At 44.2% G+C, this 25,191-nt stretch overlaps 1 protein-coding gene across 5 annotated transcripts in view; it reads right to left on the bottom strand.

Moving 5' to 3' along the window:
• The window catches only part of LOC110516540 (septin-9), a 153,462-nt gene that overhangs the window by 109,501 nt on the left and 18,770 nt on the right, over positions 1-25,191 (bottom strand). For 2 of the 5 annotated variants that reach the window (XM_036941638.2, XM_090197184.1), the window contains exon 2: positions 16,481-16,552. In XM_036941638.2, coding sequence (XP_036797533.1) covers positions 16,481-16,552 — 72 coding nt within the window. Of the gene's footprint in view, positions 1-9,768; positions 10,073-16,480; positions 16,553-25,191 lie in introns of those variants that run through there. The other 3 variants (XM_036941643.2, XM_090197185.1, XM_090197183.1) reach the window with 3 other exon arrangements.

Below are 25,191 nucleotides of genomic sequence, written 5' to 3'. Positions count from 1 at the left end.
CCCTCTAACCCACTGACCTGACCACCCCAACCCTCACTCTATTCCAAAGGGTGAGGCGATGTCGTACTGATCTGAAGTCAGTTTTGCTTCAACGTGTCCCTGATGTTTGGTGACACATTGAAAGTACAGTGAGCTGATCCTAGAACAGAAAATATTAGTCAAATACCACTTTGATCACGAGGCTTAAAAAATGGTCAATGGGAGTGTACTGTACAGTGCATTCAAAAGGTATTCAGACACCCTTCACTTTTTCCACATGTTGTTATGTTACAGCCTTATTCAAAAATGTATCAAATAAAAAATGTTCCTCATCAATCTACACACAATACCCCATAATGACATCACAATACCCCATAATGACATCACAATACCCCATAATGACATCACAATACCCCATAATGACAAAGAGAAAACAGGTTTTTAGAAAAAAAAAACAGAAATATCTTATTTAAACAAGTATTCAGACCCTTTGCTATAAGACTCGAAATTGAGCTCAGGTGTATCCTGTTTCATTTGATAGTCCTTGAGATGTTTTAACATCTTGATTGGAGTCCACCTGTGGTAAATTCAATTGATTGGACATTTGGAAAGGCACACACTTGTCTTTATAAGTTCCCAGTTGAAAGTGCATGTCAGAGCAAAAACCAAGATAAAACATTTCTGCAGCTTTGAAGGTCCCCAAGAACACAGTGGGCTCCATCATTCTTAAATGGAAGAAGTTTGGAACCACCAAGACTCTTCCTAGAGCTGTCCGCCCAGACAAACTGAGCAATCGAGGGAGAAGGGCATTCGTCAGGAAGGTGACCAAGAACCTGATGGTCACTCTGACAGAGCTCCATAGTTCCTCTGTGGAGATGGGAGAACCTTCTCTGCAGCACTCCACCAATCATGTCTTTTTGGTAGAGTGGCCAGACGGAAGCCACTCCTTAAGGCACATGACAGCCTGCTTGGAGTTTGCCAAAAGCACCTAAAGGACTCTCAGACCATTAGAAACAACATTCTCTGGCTGATGAAACCAAGATCGAACTCTTTGGCCTGCCAAGCATCACATCTGGAGGAAACCTGGCACCATCCCTACAGTGAAGCATGGTGGTGGAAGCATCTTGCTGTGTGGATGTTTTTCAGCGGCGGGGACTAGGAGACTAGTCAGGATCGAGGCAAAAATGTCTAAAAAACTGTTTTTGCTTTGTCATTATGGGGGGAAAAACGATTTAATACATTTTAGAATAAGGTTGTAACATAACAAAATGTGTGAAAAGTCAAGGGGTCTGAATACTTTCTGAATGCACATGTTGTGTTTTACTCTGTACTGTAGAGTTTTATAGATTGCCAGTTGGTGTGAATGTTATAGACACCCTCAAGAATCTGGGACACGTGTCTGTCTATAAATGTTTAGAACAGTAACAAACGTCAAGCCATACTAGGTTTCACTGGAGGTACTATTGTGTCTCCCCTGTATAAATAGTTTGATTTGTGTTTTTGTAGTGAGGATGTCTCAATAAAGAGCAGTAAAAAGTCAAGTTTCTCTCTCTCTCTCTCTCTCTCTCTCTCTCTCTCTCTCTCTCTCTCTCTCTCTCTCTCTCTCTCTCTCTCTCTCTCTCTCTCTCTCTCTCTCTCTCTCTCTCTCTCTCTCTCTCTCTCTCTCTCTCTCTCTCTCTCTCTCTCTCTCTCTCTCTCTCTCTCTCTCTCTCTCTCTCTCTCTCTCTCTCTCTCTCTCTCTCTCTCTCTCTCGGCATGGGAAACATATGTTTACATTGCCAAAGCAAGTGAAATAGATAAACAAAAAGTTAAATAAACAATAACAAATGTACAGTAAACATTACACTTACAAAAGTATAAAGACATTTCAAATGTCATATTATGTATATACAGTGCCTTGCGAAAGTATTCGGCCCCCTTGAACTTTGCGACCTTTTGCCACATTTCAGGCTTCAAACATAAAGATATAAAACTGTATTTTTTTGTGAAGAATCAACAACAAGTGGGACTCAATCATGAAGTGGAACGACATTTATTGGATATTTCAAACTTTTTTAACAAATCAAAAACTGAAAAATTGGGCGTGCAAAATTATTCAGCCCCTTTACTTTCAGTGCAGCAAACTCTCTCCAGAAGTTCAGTGAGGATCTCTGAATGATCCAATGTTGACCTAAATGACTAATGATGATAAATACAATCCACCTGTGTGTAATCAAGTCTCCGTATAAATGCACCTGCACTGTGATAGTCTCAGAGGTCCGTTAAAAGCGCAGAGAGCATCATGAAGAACAAGGAACACACTAGGCAGGTCCGAGATACTGTTGTGAAGAAGTTTAAAGCCGGATTTGGATACAAAAAGATTTCCCAAGCTTTAAACATCCCAAGGAGCACTGTGCAAGCGATAATATTGAAATGGAAGGAGTATCAGACCACTGCAAATCTACCAAGACCTGGCCGTCCCTCTAAACTTTCAGCTCATACAAGGAGAAGACTGATCAGAGATGCAGCCAAGAGGCCCATGATCACTCTGGATGAACTGCAGAGATCTACAGCTGAGGTGGGAGACTCTGTCCATAGGACAACAATCAACAATCATAACAAGTATATTGCACAAATCTGGCCTTTGTGGAAGAGTGGCAAGAAGAAAGCCATTTCTTAAAGATATCCATAAAAAGTGTTGTTTAAAGTTTGCCACAAGCCACCTGGGAGACACACCAAACATGTGGAAGAAGGTGCTCTGGTCAGATGAAACCAAAATTGAACTTTTTGGCAACAATGCAAAACGTTATGTTTGGCGTAAAAGCAACACAGCTGAACACACCATCCCCACTGTCAAACATGGTGGTGGCAGCATCATGGTTTGGGCCTGCTTTTCTTCAGCAGGGACAGGGAAGATGGTTAAAATTGATGGGAAGATGGATGGAGCCAAATACAGGACCATTCTGGAAGAGAACCTGATGGAGTCTGCAAAAGACCTGAGACTGGGACGGAGATTTGTCTTCCAACAAGACAATGATCCAAAACATAAAGCAAAATCTACAATGGAATGGTTCAAAAATAAACATATCCAGGTGTTAGAATGGCCAAGTCAAAGTCCAGACCTGAATCCAATCGAGAATTTGTGGAAAGAACTGAAAACTGCTGTTCACAAATGCTCTCCATCCAACCTCACTGAGCTTGAGCTGTTTTGCAAGGAGGAATGGGAAAAATTTTCAGTCTCTCGATGTGCAAAACTGATAGAGACATACCCCAAGCGACTTACAGCTGTAATCGCAGCAAAAGGTGGCGCTACAAAGTATTAACTTAAGGGGGCTGAATAATTTTGCACGCCCAATTTTTCAGTTTTTGATTTGTTAAAAAAGTTTGAAATATCCAATAAATGTCGTTCCACTTCATGATTTTGTCCCACTTGTTGTTGATTCTTCACAAAAAAATACAGTTTTATATCTTTATGTTTGAAGCCTGAAATGTGGCAAAAGGTCGCAAAGTTCAAGGGGGCCGAATACTTTCGCAAGGCACTGTATATATATATACAGTGTTGTAATGATGTGCAAATAGTTAAAGTACGAAAGGGAAAATAAACATAAACATAAATATTTTTCTTTCTCTCTGTCTTGCTCTCAGTCTCTCTTTCTCTCTCTCTCCGTCTCTCTCTCTTTCTGATCACACCTCACACACAACGCTGTGTATGTACTCTGGACTCCACTCGTTGGTTACCGTGATGCTACAGAGCTCTGTTTACATGACAACCCATATTAATCAGGTCTACAGTACCTGTCTGAGGCTGCTGCTGCAGAGAGGGGGAGGGAGAACGGAGGGGAGGAAGAGGAAGACATAGGTGTGCCAGTTCTCTACCACAATGTAAACACATGGTTCACATGCCAATAAAGCCATTTGAATTTAATTGAAAGAGAGAGAGAGAGAGCAAGATATATATACATAAAGAGAGAGAGGAAATCCCAAACATGGTTTTGATAGGAAAAGAATAGGGGTGAGAGTTCATCCTGTAGTGAGCTTGTGAGTCGTAGCCCAGCATTACTATGACTAATGGCATCAGCAGCTTTTAGAAACAGAACCAGACCAGTCTACTCCCTACAGCACAGAATAGAACCAGACCAGTCTACTCCCTACAGTACAGAATAGAACCAGACCAGTCTACTCCCTACTTACAGAATAGAACCAGACCAGTCTACTCCCTACAGCACAGAATAGAATCAGACCAGTCTACTCCCTACTTACAGAATAGAACCAGACCAGTCTACTCCATACAGTACAGAATAGAACCAGACCAGTCTACTCCCTACAGCACAGAATAGAATCAGACCAGTCTACTCCCTACTTACAGAATAGAACCAGACCAGTCTACTCCATACAGTACAGAATAGAACCAGACCAGTCTACTCCCTACAGTACAGAATAGAACCAGACCAGTCTACTCCCTACAGTTACAGAGTAAAACCAGACCAGTCTACTCCCTACAGTACAGAATAGAACCAGACCAGTCTACTCCCTACAGTTACATAATAGAACCAGACCAGTCTACTCCCTACAGTACAGAATAGGAACTTTGATTATTGAGATTATGTGTGTGAGTGTGTGGAATACAGAGTAAAATAGGCCAATTGGGCACTATAGAATGTGCAGGACCTGACTCAGCCAGCCACGCCCTGTGGGTTTAACATGGAACATTCACTCACACAAACAGGCACGCAAGCACACACACACACATATACATACAAGCAGCTGTGGTCACAGCTGTCCTTAAGCAAATGCATAGCAAGAGGTTAAGGCTTACAAAGGAAACTTTAATCACAAACACCTGTTGGAAAGAGGTGCCCTCATACAGTGTACAGTCACACAAAGCCTTGGTAGTGGGTACTGGGTGCATGGTATTATGGTGTGTGTGTGTGTGTGTGTGTGTGTGTGTGTGTGTGTGTGTGTGTGTGTGTGTGTGTGTGTGTCTAGTTAGCCCCCTCACACATGGGGATGGAATGACTCAATAAATAGACAGAGCAGCTGTCCTCCATCAGGAATAGATCTTTCTTTTTCTTTCTTTCTTTCTGTCTTCCTTTCTTTCTTTCTTTCTTTCTTTCTTTCTTTCTTTCTTTCTTTCTTTCTTTCTTTCTTTCTTTCTTTCTTTCTGTATCTCCTCCTTTCGTCATCCTCCATCTCTCTCTCTCTTCAATAGTACTATCTTTATCATGTTAACAAACTAGCATTATAATCACAAACCCCAATCAGCTTCACAGCAGCTACACAGCCATGTCTCCATGGTAACCCAGGCAAAACACCAGACACAGAGTACAAGGAAGTATCTCTGACCAGTTTCATCCAATAACACAAGCCGAAATCTGCCTAGGCAGAGATACTGTAGAATAGACAGATACTCAGCTACAGACCAGTGTGTCAGTCTGTCCCCTTTAAAAACACCACAGACCCCAGAGTTGCCCCTACTACCGCTCTGAGCTTCTCTTATTACACACGATCCATCATCATTGAAAGAAATGGGCCAAAGCCAGTGTAATGGAAAACAACAGTTTTACCACAGTTCCTCCACAGAGGAGAGTGCCTGAAACTCAACATCACCACCTTGTGGTGATCCACTTTTGGATACCGTCCAGTCCAACCCAAACAGCATTAATGTTATATTTAAGCAGCAAACCAAAGAGCATATTCCAAGAATTATGCACTGCAACAACAGAGTTCATATTGTTGTGTGTTCTGTATGGATACTGTAGTAAGATGATATAGCAGCCTGTTTCTCTCTATTGAGAGGGAAGCGACTGGGAGAGGTTAAGGGAGAGGTTAAGGGAGAGGTTAAGGGAGAGCTTTTTTTAATTCAAGTTTTTACATATTTTTATTTATTTAACTAGGAAAGTCAGTTAAGAACACATTCTTATTTACAATGACAGCCTAGGAACAGTGTGTTAACTGCCTTGTTCAGGGGAAGAACAACACATTTTTACCTCGTCACCTTGGGGATTTGATCTAGATCTCTACCTTTCAGTTACTGGCCCAACACTCTAACCTCTAGGCTACCTGCCGCCCCAAGGTTAAGGGATGGCTGGGAGCTATTCACTAGAGGTTAGGGGATGGATGGAGGATGTTCACTAGAGGTTAAGGGATGGCTGGGAGCTATTCACTAGAGGTTAGGGGATGGATGGAGGCTGTTCACTAGAGGTTAAGGGATGGCTGGGAGCTATTCACTAGAGGTTAGGGGATGGTTGGAGGCTGTTCAGTAGTGGTTAGGGGATGGCTGGAGGCTGTTCACTAGAGGTTAGGGGATGGCTACCTGCCACCCCAAGGTTAAGGGATGGCTGGGAGCTATTCACTAGAGGTTAGGGGATGGATGGAGGCTGTTCACTAGAGGTTAGGGGATGGCTGGAGGCTGTTCAGTAGAGGTTAGGGGATGGCTGGAGGCTGTTCAGTGGAGGTTAAGGGATGGCTGGAGGCTGTTCAGTAGAGGTTAGGGGATGGCTGGAGGCTGTTCACTAGAGGTTAGGGGATGGCTGGAGGCTGTTCAGTAGAGGTTAAGGGATGGCTGGAGGCTGTTCAGTAGAGGTTAAGGGATGGCTGGAGGCTGTTCAGTAGAGGTTAGGGGATGGCTGGAGGCTGTTCAGTAGAGGTTAGGGGATGGATGGAGGCTGTTCAGTAGAGGTTAGGGGATGGCTGGAGGCTGTTCAGTGGAGGTTAAGGGATGGCTGGAGGCTGTTCAGTAGAGGTTAGGGGATGGCTGGAGGCTGTTCACTAGAGGTTAGGGGATGGTTGGAGGCTGTTCAGTAGTGGTTAGGGGATGGCTGGAGGCTGTTCACTAGAGGTTATGGGATGGCTGGAGGCTGTTCAGTAGAGGTTAGGGGATGGCTGGAGGTTGTTCAGTAGAGGTTAGGGGATGGCTGGAGGCTGTTCAGTAGAGGTTAGGGGATGGCTGGAGGTTGTTTAGTAGAGGTTAGGGGATGGCTGGAGGCTGTTCAGTAGAGGTTATGGGATGGCTGGAGGCTGTTCAGTAGAGATTAGGGGATGGCTTCGTTAGCTATGTTAGTCGTGTGTCTTAGAAAGGTCTCAGTCAGGTCACTGTGTGAGTGTCACAGTTATTAACTGTTCATCAGCTGTTATCATCGTGCTGAATACAGCACCTGTTGTACATGTCCCTCTATAGTGACAGTTATCAGTTGTTATCATCATGCTGAATACAGCATCAGCTGTACATGTCCCTCTATAGTGACAGTTATCAGTTGTTATCATCATGCTGAATACAGCATCTGCTGTACATCCCTCTATTTAAAAAATTTTTTTAATCCTATTTAACTAGGCAAGTCAGTTAAGAACAAATTCTTACTTTCAATGACGGCCTAGGAACAGTGGGTTAACTGGCCTAGGAACAGTGGGTTAACTGGCCTAGGAACAGTGGGTTAACTGGCCTAGGAACAGTGGGTTAACTGGCCTAGGAACAGTGGGTTAACTGGCCTAGGAACAGTGGGTTAACTGGCCTAGGAACAGTGGGTTAACTGGCCTAGGAACAGTGGGTTAACTGGTCTAGGAACAGTGGGTTAACTGGCCTAGGAACAGTGGGTTAACTGGCCTAGGAACAGTGGGTTAACTGGCCTAGGAACAGTGGGTTAACTGGTCTAGGAACAGTGGGTTAACTGGCCTAGGAACAGTGGGTTAACTGGCCTAGGAACAGTGGGTTAACTGGTCTAGGAACAGTGGGTTAACTGGTCTAGGAACAGTGGGTTAACTGGCCTAGGAACAGTGGGTTAACTGCCTGTTCAGGGACAGAACTTGCAACCTTTCGGTTACTAGTCCAACGCTCTAACCACTAAGCTACCCTGCCGCCCCGCTATAGTGACAGTTATCAGCTGTTTAAGACTAAGTATGTGTTTTTCTCCTAGAAAAATGACAAATCACTCCCACAAACAAAGGAAGCAAACTTTAAAGTGTGTGATATTCCACTGTATTCAGGCCGGGCAACAAGTACATTTACACAGTGGTTAGATAAGATACTATCATTCAGCATAGTATACAGTTATTTGAGATTGAAGGTGCATGGTTGTGATCCCTGATGTGTGCGGTCAAAACACAGTGTGACCAGTCAGTGGATGGTCAGATATCGTGTACACATACACATGATCACACGCACACATGCATGAACACACACAAACACACACACACTCCTGCAGAAGCCATTACAGCTCCCTGAAGGAAGCACCTGGAAACGGGGGCCTCGTTGGTGATCTCACCCTGGTCCAGGCTTCATCCCAAATGGCACCGTATTCCCTATATAGTGCACTACTTTTGACCAGGGCCCATAGGGCACTATATAGGGAATAGGGTGCCATTTGGGACGCATTCCCAGACTTTAAACAGTTGGTGCTACAGGACAAGGAAGGGCACTTGTGTTGTCTGCCCCCCATTCTCTGTTTTCTACTTTTTTACAGAGTTTTTACAATACTCCACAAACACTCATAAAAGCACCATTAAGGGACGGTGTTTCTCCACTGATGATTTTAACATCCACACGCATTCACAGACAAACTGAAGCCTAATGCGTTCTCTATGGACACTGATGATTTTAACATCCACACACATTCACAGACAAACTGAAGCCTAATGCGTTCTCTATGGACACTGATGATTTTAACATCCACACGCATTCACAGACAAACTGAAGCCTAATGCGTTCTCTATGGACACTGATGATTTTAACATCCACACGCATTCACAGACAAACTGAAGCCTAATGCGTTCTCTATGGACACTGATGATTTTAACATCCACACGCATTCACAGACAAACTGAAGCCTAATGCGTTCTCTATGGACACTGATGATTTTAACATACACACGCATTCACAGACAAACTGAAGCCTAATGCGTTCTCTATGGACACTGATGATTTTAACATCCACACACATTCACAGACAAACTGAAGCCTAATGCGTTCTCTATGGACACTGATGATTTTAACATCCACACACATTCACAGACAAACTGAAGCCTAATGCGTTCTCTATGGACACTGATGATTTTAACATCCACACACATTCACAGACAAACTGAAGCCTAATGCGTTCTCTATGGACACTGATGACAGATGCACTTTATGAGGAAAATCACATCAACTTCAGGAACTACAACAAAGTGAGAATAGTGTGGAAAAACCATCCCCCTGCCAATAGAGAGTATCTCTACCCACACTGACGGTCGGTCGCCACCGGAGCCACGGGGGACAGAAGTAGTACTGTTCAAACATCACTTTTCCTGTTTTCACACCACAGACGAACATGAGAGGAGGACTACGGACCTACAGATGGAAATTAGCTTCATAGCTAGCTTTAACACATTTACATTGTGAACACTGAAATGTTGATTCGTGTGCACTGTCCCTGTCAAGCTAATTCAATTAAACAATAGATAACTGTGTAAGTAAGTCACCCAGAGAAAGAGAAAGAATCAAGGAGCTGCACAGCTCTGTCCCACTGTCCTGGCTGTCACCCAGATTAGATGACTCTGTGCCGGTCAGTCTCACACACGAAACCCTAGCTACTGGAACTCATTGAGCAGACAGCCAGAGAGAAAGACAAAGAGACAGACAGACACATGGCAAAGGACAGGTCCTAAAACCCTCTACGCTGTATCTGCAAACTGCAGCTGAGCTAAAGCTTTAAAACCAGAAAATACAGAGAGGAAAAGACCCAGACTCTGGGAGTTTCAACAGATAGTTCAATGAAGAGTTGAAAAGTACTATTCCCCTGTGAGGAGAGTCCAGTTTGGCTGAGTTCCTGTGTCATACCTGAGAATCTGTCCCCCTCCATATCCAGATCACTCCCTCCACAGCCTCATGAAGTGTCTGCTTTCTTCCTCTCTCCTTCTGGACTTCCCCTTTCTCTCCCCCCCTTGCTAGCTCGCTCGCTCGCGCCCTCTCTTCCTCTCTTTTCCTCTCCCCAGTCTTTCCCTCCCTCCCTCCCTCCGTCCCTCCCTCCCTCTGTCTCTTTCTCTCCCTCTTTCTCTTCCTCTCTCTCTCTGTCTTTTTCTCTCCCCTGTTAGATTTTTCAGTCTGTTCTGCTAATGAATGCGTTCAGAATTACGGCATGCCCATGTGCTGATCATATGGAGCTCTTGTTATTCTTTCTTTTCATTCCCACCCTCCATTCCCCCTCCTCTTCTCTCTCCCTGTCTCACTCTCTCTATCTCTCTCTCTCTCTCCTCTTCTCTCTCCCTGTCTCACTCTCTCTCTCTATCTCTCTCTATCTCTCTCTCTCACTCTATTTCTCTGTTTCTTTCTTTCTTTCCTTCTTTCTCTGCCTTGCCATAAGACTGTAGCAGCATTGTCTCAGAAACCCTGAAGGACCATGTGATGTGAGCTCCTTAGATTTAGTTTAAAATAACCCTCTCCTCTCCATGGCCCCAATAACCAACTGTCTGATAGACCCGTCTGTACAGCAACAGAGACCATAGAGTCTTGGCATGTCTATCTATGCAGAGATAGGATTTGGGTTTTATAAACTGGGTGGTTCGAGCCCTGAATGCTGATTGGCTGACAGCCGTGGTATATTATACCATATACCACAGGTACGACAAAACATTTATTTTTACTGCTCTAATTAAGTTGGTAACCAGTTCATAATAACAATAAGGCACCTCAGGTGTGGTATATGGCCAATATACCACGGCTAAGGTTTGTATCCAGGCACTCCGTGTTGCGTTGTGCTTAATAGCAGCTCTTGGCCTTGCTATATTGGCCATATACCACACCCACTCAGGCATTATTGCTTAAGTATGCTGTATCACTACTATACAATGGAAAAACTATATAAAACAGTAGCAGGGGAAGTCTCTCTCTCCCTCCCTCCCTCCCTCCCTCCCTCCCTCCCTCCCTCCCTCCCTCCCTCCCTCCCTCTCTTTCTCTCTCTCTCTCTGTAAAATGTGCTTGACATCCATCCACCTCTTTGTTCAAGAAACACAGGTGAACCCTAACCTTTGGCACGTCCCTCACACTTGCCTGGGGGTCATTTGGCGTGTGGGTGTGTGTGAGAGGGAGAGATCAAACACACCCAGGCGTTAAAAAAAGCAGATATCAGGCTGCAGTGTTGCACAATGCAACCCTCACCTTCCTAAAGCAACCAGGAGTGTGTGTGGGGGGGGCAGTCAGGGTCACTTCAGCCAGGGCTGTCTAAAGCATTGCGCAACAGGAGAGGACAGTGGACCAGAGTTTGGGTCTAAGTGCCTATCAAAACACAATAGTAATCTGAATCACAGATCAACTAGCAGCTTCACAATGAATGGCTGATATAGTTACTGAACTACATGATCTGGATCACAGATCAACTAGCAGCTTCACAATGAATGGCTGATATAGTTACTGAACTACATGATCTGGATCACAGATCAACTAGCAGCTTCACAATGAATGGCTGATATAGTTACTGAACTACATGATCTAGATCACAGGCTGTCCCAAATTGCACCTTGTTTCCTATGTACTAGTGCCCTACTTTTGACCAGGGTCCATAGGTAAAAAGGTGCCATTTGGGACACAGGCTCAGTGAACATAATGGAGTGAGCCATGCTAGTAACACAGTGTGACTGCTTCCTCCCCTATAGAGATCAGTCTCATGACTACTAACTGAAGACAATCACCCAGAGGGCATGGCCATGGACAATACAGCCACTGTCAGAGACACTATTCAAACACTACAGATAGACTTCTACCAGTCCTGTGTGTGTGTGCATTGGTGTGTTTTTGGTTTTACTATCCTTGTGGGGACCAGAAGACCTCACAAGGTTAAACAAGGACATTTTGCCGCTTCCCTCAAGGAAAAAGCTATTTTAGGCTTAGGGGTTAGGTTTAGGGTTAGGGTTACAATTAGGGTTAGGTTAGGGGTTAATAAGAATGTGAATCCTTGTGTGTGTGTGTGTGTGTGTGTGTGTGTGTGTGTGTGTGTGTGTGTGTGTGTGTGTGTGTGTGTGTGTGTGTGTGTGTGTGTGTGTGTGCCTGCACATGTGTGTATTCTTAAGGTTACTGTGAAACAGCACTCTCCTCCTAAGGCCCATCTACCTCCTGTCTGCTCATAACTCCGCCCCACCAGGAGAGGCTTTGTGTGGGACATCTCAACCCACCCAGCCCCCTCCCTCACATCCGGGCACAGGGCACACACCCCCTGCCAGCCTCCATAGTCTCCCCCACCCCACCCTGCTCCCCTGCTCTGACACACATGCCCTGCAGAGACAGCATCAGGGGGGTCTGCTGACAGGATGGGTTTCATTCACACCCCTAAGCACCTCCCATAACCCAGTCTGCCTGTCTACCTGTTAGCTCTGCCTGTCTGTCAGTCTGCCTGTCACACACGCACACCTGAGAACTCAAACACACGCAAGCACGCACACACATAAACACACACACACACATACACTGCTAATAATAAAAATTCCTGTGTATATCCCTATAACCCTGTCTGTCAGTGTGTGTATCCTAGCCTGTCTGTTAGCCTGCATAGTACAGTATCTGGCTGCCTCATTGCCTGTCAGATTCCTGTGGCTTGAGTGCACATCCTGCAAGGACATGTGCTCATACACAGGCTGTGTGTGTGTCCCTTTCCCCAACTCGGTGCTCCAGGCGCTACCCCCCCCCCCCCCCCCCCCCCCCCCCCGCCCTCTGAATTGCTGATGCTGCAGAAGCAGTTTGTTCTTCCCACTGAGAGGAGGAGGCCTCAGTGGTGAGCCACAGCCACAGCCTGCAACCTCATGCCAGCGCTTGGCAGTTACCCACACACGTGCACACACACACACATTAACACACACACACATGAACACATACACAAACACACGCCCAAATACCCACCTACGCACGCATATGCACACACAGTAGTAGTAGTAAATAGTGAGTGCTCATTTCGATCATTATCTCAATCTATCTCACTGTCATACCCATGCTCTTTCAATCTTTCCCACTGAAACCCAGTGCTCACAGTCAGTATCTAAATAGTATGTGTGAAATGCTTGATATTGTATGTGATGTAAACCGAGAGGTCTACTTTCTTGGGGATCTGAATAGTGACTGGTTTTCATCAAGCTGTCCGCTCAAGAGGAAGCTTCTCAATGTAACCAGTGCCTGTAATCTGGTTCAGGTTATTAATCAACCTACCAGGGTGTTTACAAACACTACAGGAACAAGATCATCCACATGTATCAATCACATTTGAACTAATACTGTAGAACTTTGTACTAAAGCTGTATCCGTACCCATTGGATGCAGTGATCACAATATAGTGGCTATATCCAGGAAATCCAAAGTTCCAAAAACTGGGCCTACAATATTATATAAGAGATCATATAACAGATTTAGCTGTGACTCTTATGTGGTTGTTAAAAATATTTGTTGGTCTGATGTCTTTAATAAGGAGCATCCAGATGCTGCACTTCATAAATGTATGAAATTGCTTCTTCTAGTTATTGATAAACATGCACCTGTTAAGAAACTGACTGTTAGAACTGTTAAGGCTCCATGGATTGATGAGGAAAAACTGTATGGTTGAAAGAGATGAGGCTAAAGGAGTGGCTAATAAGTCTGACTTCACATCTGACTGGCTGACTTACTGCACATCTGACTGGCTGACTTACTGCACATCTGACTGGCTGACTTACTGCACATCTGACTGGCTGACTTACTGCACATCTGACTGGCTGACTTACTGCACATCTGACTGGCTGACTTACTGCACATCTGACTGGCTGACTTACTGCACATCTGACTGGCTGACTTACTGCACATCTGACTGGCTGACTTACTGCACATCTGACTGGCTGACTTACTGCACATCTGACTGGCTGACTTACTGCACATCTGACTGGCTGACTTACTGCAAATCGAGAAATTATGTGACTAAACACAACAAAAAGAAAAATAAACTGTATTATGAAGCCAGGATCAATGATATAAAGAAACTTTAAATGAAATTATGGGCAGAAAGACAAATTCAACTCCATCATTCATTGAATCAGATGGCTTATTCATCACAAAAGCATTTAATATTGCCAAATATCTTTATGGTTACTTCATTGTCAAAGTGGGCAAACTTAGGCAGGAAATGCCAACAACGAACAGTGAGCCATCGTATTCATGCATAAAAAAAACAATACTGACAGAAAAGCATTGTAAGTTTGAAATTGTAAAGTTAGTGTGGGAGAGGTGGAAAAATGATTGTTATCGATCAATAATGTCAAACCTCTTGGCATTGACAACTTAGATGGAAAGCTACTGAGCTATCTGTCATATCTTTAATCTGAGCCTAGAGGAAAGTCTTTGTCCTCAGGCCTGGAGGGAAGACAAAGTCATTCAGCTACCCAAGAGTGGTAAAGCGGCCTTTAATGGTTCTAACAGCAGACCTATCAGGTTTCTGCCAGCTCTTAGCAAACTGTTAGAAAAAAATGGTGTTTGACCAAATACAATGCTATTTCTCTGTAAACAAACTAACAACATACTTTCAGCATACTTATAGAGAGGGGCACTCAACATGTACTCCACTGACACAAATGACTGATGATTGGTTTAAATAAATTGATAATAAGAAGATTGTGGGAGCTGTACTGTTAGATTTCAGTGCAGCCTTCGATATTACTGACCATAACCTGTTGTTGATAAAGCGTTATGTCTTTTCAACCTCTGCGATATTGTGGATTCAGAGCTATCTATCTAATATAACTCAAAGGGTTTTCTTTAATGGAAGTCAAACATGTAACATGTGGTGTACCGCAGGGCAGCTCTCTAGGCCCTCTACTGTTTTCTATTTTTACCAATGACCTGCCACTGGCATTAAACAAAGCATGTGTGTCCATGTATGCTGATGATTCATCAGCAACCACAGCTAATTAAGTCACTGAAACTCTTAACAAAGTATTGCAGTCTGTTTTGGAATGGGTGGCCAGTAATAAACTGGTCCTGAACATCTCTAAAACTAAGAGCATGGTATTTAGTACAAATTATTCCCTAAGTTCTAGACCTCGGCTGAATCTGGTAATGAATGGTGTGACTGTTGAAGAAGTTGAGGAGAGTAAATGACTTGGCATTTCCTTAGATTGTAAACTGTCGTGATCAAAACATATAGATTCAATGGTTGTAAAGCTGGGGAGAGGTCTGTCTGTAATAAAGAGATGCTGTGATTTTTTGACACCACACTCCAAAAAGAAAGTCCTGCAGGCTCTAGTTTTGTCTTATCTTGATTATTGTCCAGACATGTGGTCAAGTGCTGCAAGGAGAGACCTAGTTAAACTGCAGCTGGACCAGAACAGAGCAGCATGTCTTGCTCTTCATTGTAATCAGAGGGCTGATATAAATACTATGCATGCCAGTCTCTCTTGGCTAAGAGTTGAAGACTGACTGCATCACTTATTTTTTAAAGAAACATTAATGTGTTGAAAATCCAGAATTGTTTGCAAAGTCAATTTATACACAACTCTGACACACACACTTACGCCACCAGAAATGCCACCAGTGGTCTTTTCACAGTCCCCAAATCCAGAATAAATTCAATAAAATGTACATTACTGTATAGAGCCATTATTGCATGGAACTCTGTTCCATCTCATGTTACCCAAATAAACAGCAAACCTGGTTTCAAAAAACAAATAAAGCAACATCACCTCTGTGTATGTATTGATATGTAGGCTATGCGTGCTTCAAAACCATTTTTTGGTGTAGTTCTGTTCTTGTCTATTAATGTTCTGTATTATGTAATGTTTCATGTTTTGTGTGGACCACAGGAAGAGTAGCTGCTGCTTTTGCAACAGCTAATGGGGATCCTAATAGAATACCAAATATCTAAATCTCTCTCCATCTCACCCTCACCGAGTCTGTCTTAATCATCTCTCTCTCCATCTCACCCTCACTGAGTCTGTCTTAATCATCTCTCTCTCCATCTCACCCTCACTGAGTCTGTCTTAATCATCTCTCTCTCCATCTCACCCTCACTGAGTCTGTCTTAATCATCTCTCTCTCCATCTCACCCTCACTGAGTCTGTCTTAATCATCTCTCTCTCCATCTCACCCTCACTGAGTCTGTCTTAATCATCTCTCTCTCCATCTCACCCTCACTGAGTCTGTCTTAATCATCTCTCTCTCCATCTCACCCTCACTGAGTCTGTCTTAATCATCTCTCTCTCCTCTCTCAAGGGGAATATTTGTGATTCATTCCTACCTGCTTACTGTAACATATCGGTCCATCTGTGCTACAGTACCTGTTTCGTGGCTCACTTCTCAGAAACCCTGATAAAGTCTGCTTGCTGACGAAATACAGTTTGTTACTTTCACTAAATCCAGTGAAAAGTGTGAAGGGCAGTATACAGTGCCTTGTCAACCCGCACTTCACCAATTCAGCTGTGCATTTTGCTCAGCCCACAACATGAACTCAGTAGCATTAATCAAAGTCCTTGAGTTGAGGCCAACAGATGTATGTAAGTAATAATGCATGTGCCTGGTGGATTCCTCAGATAGAAACAGTATGACTTACTGGGACTGGTGATGGAAGAAGAACCTTCTCTGTCTGTCCTCCTCAGTCTCCCACTGGTGGACCTGGCAATACCTGTCACCCAGAGGAAGATAGAGAGAGAGGAGGGAGGGCGATCAATAAAGGTCATACATTCTATGTTGCATAATACCATTATTTTATTATTGGCATCAAACATGTCACCATCCCTAGGAGGTGACCTTGATCATTTATTGTTAAAACGAGAGGCTGCCTGGATCTTTAATTTAAAGACCCTTGCGCCCTTCGGTCTCAACGTAGACTTTGATCTGAAGCCATTCTTGTGATTATTGTGACTTTGCCATTGTAATTGTGTGTAAACTTGTATAGTCAAATTAATCTATGATCGTATGCTATCCATTTGTTTGTATGCTGTTCTTTGTATGACATTTTAATATTTGATTATTAACCAATGATATTAGGCCACTCTTGGCCGTGATTACAGACACCTGTGTCTTTTGACACTATATAAACGAGTCATCCCGCAGTGTTTGTGATTATACCCTGATGAAGACAGCTTGGCTGTCGAAACGTTGGTATTACATTTTTGCATCTGAGCTCCTAGAGTGTGCGGCTCTCTTTTATTTTCAAGTTTCTACTCCGCTAGCCAACACTAAAACCCACACGGCTGATAACCTGACAACAGAGAACCCAGTGACAGTCATCACAGATCCTAGGTGACACTGGGCAGCTCTGGAATCACTGGGATGCCTTCTGGCGTTCCACTACGGCTTTCCATACAATGCTGACCGGGAGAGACCTATTCCATTCCAGATCGATACAGGGTGTGTTCCGTTGTGCTCTGTTCTGATCATTCCTTATTCCAGTCCAGGAGAGTTGAGGTGTGTGTGTGTGTGTGTGTGTGTGTGTGTGTGTGTGTGTGTGTGTGTGTGTGTGTGTGTGTGTGTGTGTGTGTGTGTGTGTGTGTGTGTGTGTGTGTGTGTGTGTGTGTGTGTGTGTGTGTGTGTGTGTGTGTGTGGACTGTAAAGTAGATCCTGTGTAGACTGTTGGTCTCTCTGTAGAATGAGAGGTCGTCAGAGGTCACAGAGTACAAAGGTTAACTTGGTCAACCAAGTTGGTAGAGGAGAGGAGTGGTAGAGGAGACGAGTGACAGGAGACGAGAGGGAGAGGGTACTGAAATTGTTGTGGGACAGATTCAAACCAATGCTGGAGTGGTATACAGTATGTCTTCCAGGGGCAGCAGCTTAGACTGCTAGACCACCCTAGGCAACAGTAAGTATCTATTTCTAAAGAGCTGGTGATGATGTGATGATGGCCACGGAATCATTGTTTGATCTGATTTATAGCTTGGTGATTCAAAGGGGTCAGACATGCCACAGGGGCAACCATCATAAGAGATCAGGGATTTAACCCAGTCAGTACTATTCAGATGAAATGACTCCAACTTGTGGTTACTGAGTCAACTGACCCATCCTGTTCTGGCTCCTCCTTTAATTGAGACACTTCCTTTCTGAGTTCTGTCCTGTATGACATCGTTCACCATCATGACCAAGAGATGTGGATTCCTCTCTGAAGTGTCACCAGTGTCTTTAGAGCGACATAGACAGCTGAGGGACAGGAAGGAAGACTAAAGGAGTTCTGACTGTAGGTTACTGAATACTGTGGGAGGAGGTCTAAAGGAGTTCTGACTGTAGGTTACTGAATACTGTGGGAGGAGGTCTAAAGGAGTTCTGACTGTATGTTACTGAATACTGTGGGAGGAGGTCTAAAGGAGTTCTGACTGTAGGTTACTGAATACTGTGGGAGGAGGTCTAAAGGAGTTCTGACTGTATGTTACTGAATACTGTGTGAGGAGGTCTAAAGGGGTTCTGACTGTATGTTACTGAATACTGTGGGAGGAGGTCTAAAGGGGTTCTGACTGTATGTTACTGAATACTGTGGGAGGAGGTCTAAATGGGTTCTGACTGTATGTTACTGAATACTGTGGGAGGAGGTCTAAAGGAGTTCTGACTGTAGGTTACTGAATACTGTGGGAGGAGGTCTAAAGGGGTTCTGACTGTATGTTACTGAATACTGTGGGAGGAGGTCTAAAGGAGTTCTGACTGTATGTTACTGAATACTGTGGGAGGAGGTCTAAAGGAGTTCTGACTGTATGTTACTGAATACTGTGGGAGGAGGTCTAAAGGAGTTCTGACTGTATGTTACTGAATACTGTGGGAGGAGGTCTAAAGGAGTTCTGACTGTATGTTACTGAATACTGTGGGAGGAGGTCTAAAGGGGTTCTGACTGTAGGTTACTGAATACTGTGGGAGGAAGTCTAAAGGGGTTCTGACTGTATGTTACTTAATACTGTGGGAGGAAGTCTAAAGGGGTTTTGACTGTATGTTACTGAATACTGTGGGAGGAGGTCTAAAGGAGTTCTGACTGTATGTTACTGAATACTGTGGGAGGAGGTCTAAAGGGGTTCTGACTGTAGGTTACTGAATACTGTGGGAGGAAGTCTAAAGGGGTTCTGACTGTATGTTACTTAATACTGTGGGAGGAAGTCTAAAGGGGTTCTGACTGTATGTTACTGAATACTGTGGGAGGAGGTCTAAAGGAGTTCTGACTGTATGTTACTGAATAATGTGGGAGGAAGTCTAAAGGGGTTCTGACTTTCTTCTCCAACACTTTGCTTTTGCATTATTTAAACCAAATTGAACATGTTTCATTATTTATTCGAGGCTAAATATATGTTTATTGATATATTATATTAAGTTAAAATAAGTGTTCATTCAGTATTGTTGTAATTGTCTTTATCACAAATAAATGTAAAAAATAGTCCGATTAATCGTTATTGGCTTTTGTTGGTCCTCCAAAAATCGGTATCGGTGTTGAAAAATCATAATCGGATGACCTCTAGTTCTGACTGTATGTTACTGAATACTGTGGGAGGAGGAGCCTGTGAGACGGGTCTCTCTCTCTGTGTGTGTGTGTGTGTATGTGTGTGTGTGTGTGTGTGTGTGTGTGTGTGTGTCACGATCGTCGTAATAACATTCGGACCAAAGCGCAGCGTGAAATCGGTTCGACATTTTATTAGAAGTGAACCGCACAAAGAAACAATAAAGAGCAAACGACACGTGAAGCTATGGAGTGCTCACAGGCAACTACACATAAACAAGATCCCACAACACACAGTGGGGAAATGGCTGCCTAAATATGATCCCCAATCACAGACAACGATAAACAGCTGCCTCTGATTGGGAACCATACCAGGCCAACATAAAACAACCTATATTACCCACCCTCGTCACACCCCGACCTAACCAACATAAAGAATGAAAAGGCTCTCTATGGTCAGGGCGTGACTGTGTGTGTGTGTGTGTGTGTGTGTGTGTGTGTGTGTGTGTGTGTGTGTGTGTGTGTGTGTGTGTGCGTGCGTGCGTGAGTGCGTCATCCCTCACCCTGTTACATACAGTACCTATAACCCATTAAAGCACAGGCCTCTCTCACACAGGCCTCTCTCACACAGGCCTCTCTCACACAGGCCTCTCTCACACAGGCCTCTCTCACACACACATTTGGACATCCTAGACATACTTGACAAGATGACACGCGCATGTACGTCTTTGGTTGTAAGACAGGTCTCTTTGTTATGTCCTTCTCAATGTCTATGTGTGAGAGAAAAATGAGGAAGAAAACTAACATCCACTGGATCCCACAGACTGCTGTTTGCTCTGGAATTTGTCTCTGTGGCCACAGAAAGCAATGCCTGACTCTCCCAGACTGACCGACATCAGAGAGAAATCAACAGTCCAGTAACTTCAGAGAAACAGCAGCAGCACAGCCAGCCATGCTCTAATTCCTCCTCCAACTGACCAAACAACAGACCGGCCAGAGAGAGGCTACCAGACCAGACTAGCTGAGCCCAGAGCCATTCACTCCTCCTGCCAGATAGATACAACTAACATTCAGAGAACCAGTGAAGCTACCAGTACCAGACCAGACCAGCTAAACCCAGAGAAAACACCCTCACTCAGCTAAACAGAGCCCGGTGACATTGTACTGAAGCAGGGTTGGATGAGAGCTCGACAGAGCGACTACTCTCCCCTGCCACTAACCAAATGTGCCTCTCCTCCCTGCTCCTCTAGACCACAAATGGCCCAGTCACCATAGCAACATTAGCAACAGGTCTGTTTCTTTCAGGGACGTGGTGGTAGTGTTGTAACAGGAGGATGAAACTATGCGGCACACATGCACACACATACAGACACACACACACACACACACACACACACACACACACATATATATACATATATATACACATATATATACATATACATATATATAGCCATTAGGATCCCGGTCAAAAGTAGTGCACTATAAAGGGAATATGGGTGCCTTTTGGGACGTATCATAGATTGACTCACCATTCACTGTCACTGTAAGTAATGGGGATTAATGATTTAAATTGGGAATTGATCATTGTTTTCTAAACTGTGGCTTGGCAGAGAGCTTTAGACTGGAGCTTTGAATCAAAATGATGTTCAGTCCTGGAGAGGCTATGGTTGTTATAGAACAAGGTTCAGTCCTGGAGAGGCTATGGTTGTCATAGAACAATGTTCAGTCCTGGAGAGGCTATGGTTGTCATAGAACAATGTTCAGTCCTGGAGAGGCTATGGTTGTTATAGAACAATGTTCAGTCCTGGAGAGGCTATGGTTGTTATAGAACAATGTTCAGTCCTGGAGAGGCTATGGTTGTCATAGAACAATGTTCAGTCCTGGAGAGGCTATGGTTGTTATACAACAATGTTCAGTCCTGGAGAGGCTATGGTTGTTATAGAACAATGTTCAGTCCTGGAGAGGCTATGGTTGTTATAGAACAATGTTCAGTCCTGGAGAGGCTATGGTTGTTATAGAACAATGTTCAGTCCTGGAGAGGCTATGGTTGTTATAGAACAATGTTCAGTCCTGGAGAGGCTATGGTTGTTATAGAACAATGTTCAGTCCTGGAGAGGCTATGGTTGTTATAGAACAATGTTCAGTCCTGGAGAGGCTATGGTTGTTATACAACAATGTTCAGTCCTGGAGAGGCTATGGTTGTTATAGAACAATGTTCAGTCCTGGAGAGGCTATGGTTGTTATAGAACAATGTTCAGTCCTGGAGAGGCTATGGTTGTCATAGAACAATGTTCAGTCCTGGAGAGGCTATGGTTGTTATACAACAATGTTCAGTCCTGGAGAGGCTATGGTTGTCATAGAACAATGTTCAGTCCTGGAGAGGCTATGGTTGTTATAGAACAATGTTCAGTCCTGGAGAGGCTATGGTTGTTATAGAACAATGTTCAGTCCTGGAGAGGCTATGGTTGTCATAGAACAATGTTCAGTCCTGGAGAGGCTATGGTTGTTATAGAACAATGTTCAGTCCTGGAGAGGCTATGGTTGTCATAGAACAATGTTCAGTCCTGGAGAGGCTATGGTTGTTATAGAACAATGTTCAGTCCTGGAGAGGCTATGGTTGTTATAGAACAATGTTCAGTCCTGGAGAGGCTATGGTTGTTATAGAACAATGTTCAGTCCTGGAGAGGCTATGGTTGTTATAGAACAATGTTCAGTCCTGGAAAGGCTATGGTTGTTATAGAACAATGTTCAGTCCTGGAGAGGCTATGGTTGTCATAGAACAATGTTCAGTCCTGGAGAGGCTATGGTTGTTATAGAACAATGTTCAGTCCTGGAGAGGCTATGGTTGTTATAGAACAATGTTCAGTCCTGGAGAGGCTATGGTTGTTATAGAACAATGTTCAGTCCTGGAGAGGCTATGGTTGTTATAGAACAATGTTCAGTCCTGGAGAGGCTATGGTTGTTATAGAACAATGTTCAGTCCTGGAGAGGCTATGGTTGTTATAGAACAATGTTCAGTCCTGGAGAGGCTATGGTTGTCATAGAACAATGTTCAGTCCTGGAGAGGCTATGGTTGTTATAGAACAATGTTCAGTCCTGGAGAGGCTATGGTTGTTATAGAACAATGTTCAGTCCTGGAGAGGCTATGGTTGTTATAGAACAATGTTCAGTCCTGGAGAGGCTATGGTTGTTATAGAACAATGTTCAGTCCTGGAGAGGCTATGGTTGTTATAGAACAATGTTCAGTCCTGGAGAGGCTATGGTTGTTATAGAACAATGTTCAGTCCTGGAGAGGCTATGGTTGTTATAGAACAATGTTCAGTCCTGGAGAGGCTCTGGTTGTTATAGAACAATGTTCAGTCCTGGAGAGGCTATGGTTGTTATAGAACAATGTTCAGTCCTGGAGAGGCTATGGTTGTCATAGAACAATGTTCAGTCCTGGAGAGGCTATGGTTGTTATAGAACAATGTTCAGTCCTGGAGAGGCTATGGTTGTTATAGAACAATGTTCAGTCCTGGAAAAGCTATGGTTGTTATAGAACAATGTTCAGTCCTGGAGAGGCTATGGTTGTTATAGAACAATGTTCAGTCCTGGAGAGGCTATGGTTGTTATAGAACAATGTTCAGTCCTGGAGAGGCTATGGTTGTTATAGAACAATGTTCAGTCCTGGAGAGGCTATGGTTGTTATAGAACAATGTTCAGTCCTGGAGAGGCTATGGTTGTCATAGAACAATGTTCAGTCCTGGAGAGGCTATGGTTGTTATAGAACAATGTTCAGTCCTGGAGAGGCTATGGTTGTCATAGAACAATGTTCAGTCCTGGAGAGGCTATGGTTGTTATAGAACAATGTTCAGTCCTGGAGAGGCTATGGTTGTTATAGAACAATGTTCAGTCCTGGAGAGGCTATGGTTGTCATAGAACAATGTTCAGTCCTGGAGAGGCTATGGTTGTTATAGAACAATGTTCAGTCCTGGAGAGGCTATGGTTGTCATAGAACAATGTTCAGTCCTGGAGAGGCTATGGTTGTTATAGAACAATGTTCACACCACCTGAGAATAAGGACATGAACTGAACAGCTGTGAGTCAATGCAGGATGTTGACATGTCAGTAAAGTACACACACCTGACCTGGGACAGGCAGCACATATATTAACAGTTATGAATGATGAGCAAGGCAGAGAAGCAAATCCATGCATTTACCTTATTCTGTGACTAATGCTGGAGAGCCACAGAGAGCCACAGCTTGTGAAAGGTGAATGGTGAGTCTAGAGTCTCTAGCACAACAACAGAAAGGCAGGGGAGGTGCTACATAAACACAACATAGCTGACACTGCAGAATCTCAATGGGAAACTAACAGACGCTAACTAGAGACAGCTAAATATGTACTACAACAACAACCAAATAGATAAGACATTAATAAAACATGTGTGCAGTACAAAAACCATCAAATAGATAAATATTGCATCCAAACTCTGTGAGACAGAGTAACACATGTAGGCCTAAGGACTACAAAACAATATACAGCATCAATTTGACATTCAGAATATGTTAAACAGAAAAAAACATGCAACAACCAAACCGATATGGCATAATTTGGCATTTAGTCAATGCTGCCAGTAGCTATAGGAGTCACACTGAGTTTAGGGAGTGGCCAGACAGATCATAGGTACACTGGCAGAGTACACAAGTGTTTGAGCCAATCATCAACTCCTGTAAAGCCTGAATGGAAAATAAAAGTGTGAGCAACCCCAGAGCGGAACCCACAGTGTTGTCGGAACAAAGGAGATGTGTGTGTGAGAGAGTGTGTGTTGTTGAAAAGCCCGGGACAAGACTGAACAGGTGAGTGGAGCGCTACAGGGCCCTCTACAGCTCCACACACAAAACAACCACACAGAAAGACAGGTGTGGCCTTCTCCACAACCACACACAGAGACAGCTGTGGCCTTCTCCACAACCACACACAGAGACAGCTGTGGCCTTCTCCACAACCACACAGAGAGGCAGGTGTGGCCTTCTCCACAACAACACACAGAGACAGCTGTGGCCTTCTCCACAACCACACAGAGAGACAGGTGTGGCCTTCTCCACAACTCTACTCAGAGACAGGTGTGGCCTTCTCCACAACCACACAGAGAGGCAGGTGTGGCCTTCTCCACAACAACACACAGAGACAGCAGTGGCCTTCTCTACAACCACACACAGAGACAGCTGTGGCCTTCTCCACAACCACACAGAGAGACAGGTGTGGCCTTCTCTACAACCACACACAGAGACAGCTGTGGCCTTCTCCACAACTCTACTCAGAGACAGGTGTGGCCTTCTCCACAACCACACAGAGAGACAGCTGTGGCCTTCTCCACAACTCTACTCAGAGACAGGTGTGGCCTTCTCCACAACCACACAGAGAGACAGCTGTGGCCTTCTCCACAACCACACAGAGAGACAGGTGTGGCCTTCTCTACAACCACACACAGAGACAGCTGTGGCCTTCTCCACAACTCTACTCAGAGACAGGTGTGGCCTTCTCCACAACCACACAGAGAGACAGCTGTGGCCTTCTCCACAACTCTACTCAGAGACAGGTGTGGCCTTCTCCACAACCACACAGAGAGACAGCTGTGGCCTTCTCCACAACCACACAGAGAGACAGGTGTGGCCTTCTCTACAACCACACACAGAGACAGCTGTGTCCTTCTCCACAACTCTACTCAGAGACAGGTGTGGCCTTCTCCACAACCACACAGAGAGGCAGGTGTGGCCTTCTCTACAACCACACAGAGAGACAGGTGTGGCCTTCTCCACAACAACACAGAGAGACAAGTGTGGCCTTCTCCACAACCACACAGATAGAC

Source organism: Oncorhynchus mykiss, chromosome 13 (assembly GCF_057628025.1).
Source record: "Oncorhynchus mykiss isolate SJ-2025 chromosome 13, ASM5762802v1, whole genome shotgun sequence".
NCBI classification, from domain to species: Eukaryota; Metazoa; Chordata; class Actinopteri; order Salmoniformes; family Salmonidae; genus Oncorhynchus; species Oncorhynchus mykiss.
This window is presented reverse-complemented; position numbering and strand designations above follow the sequence as displayed.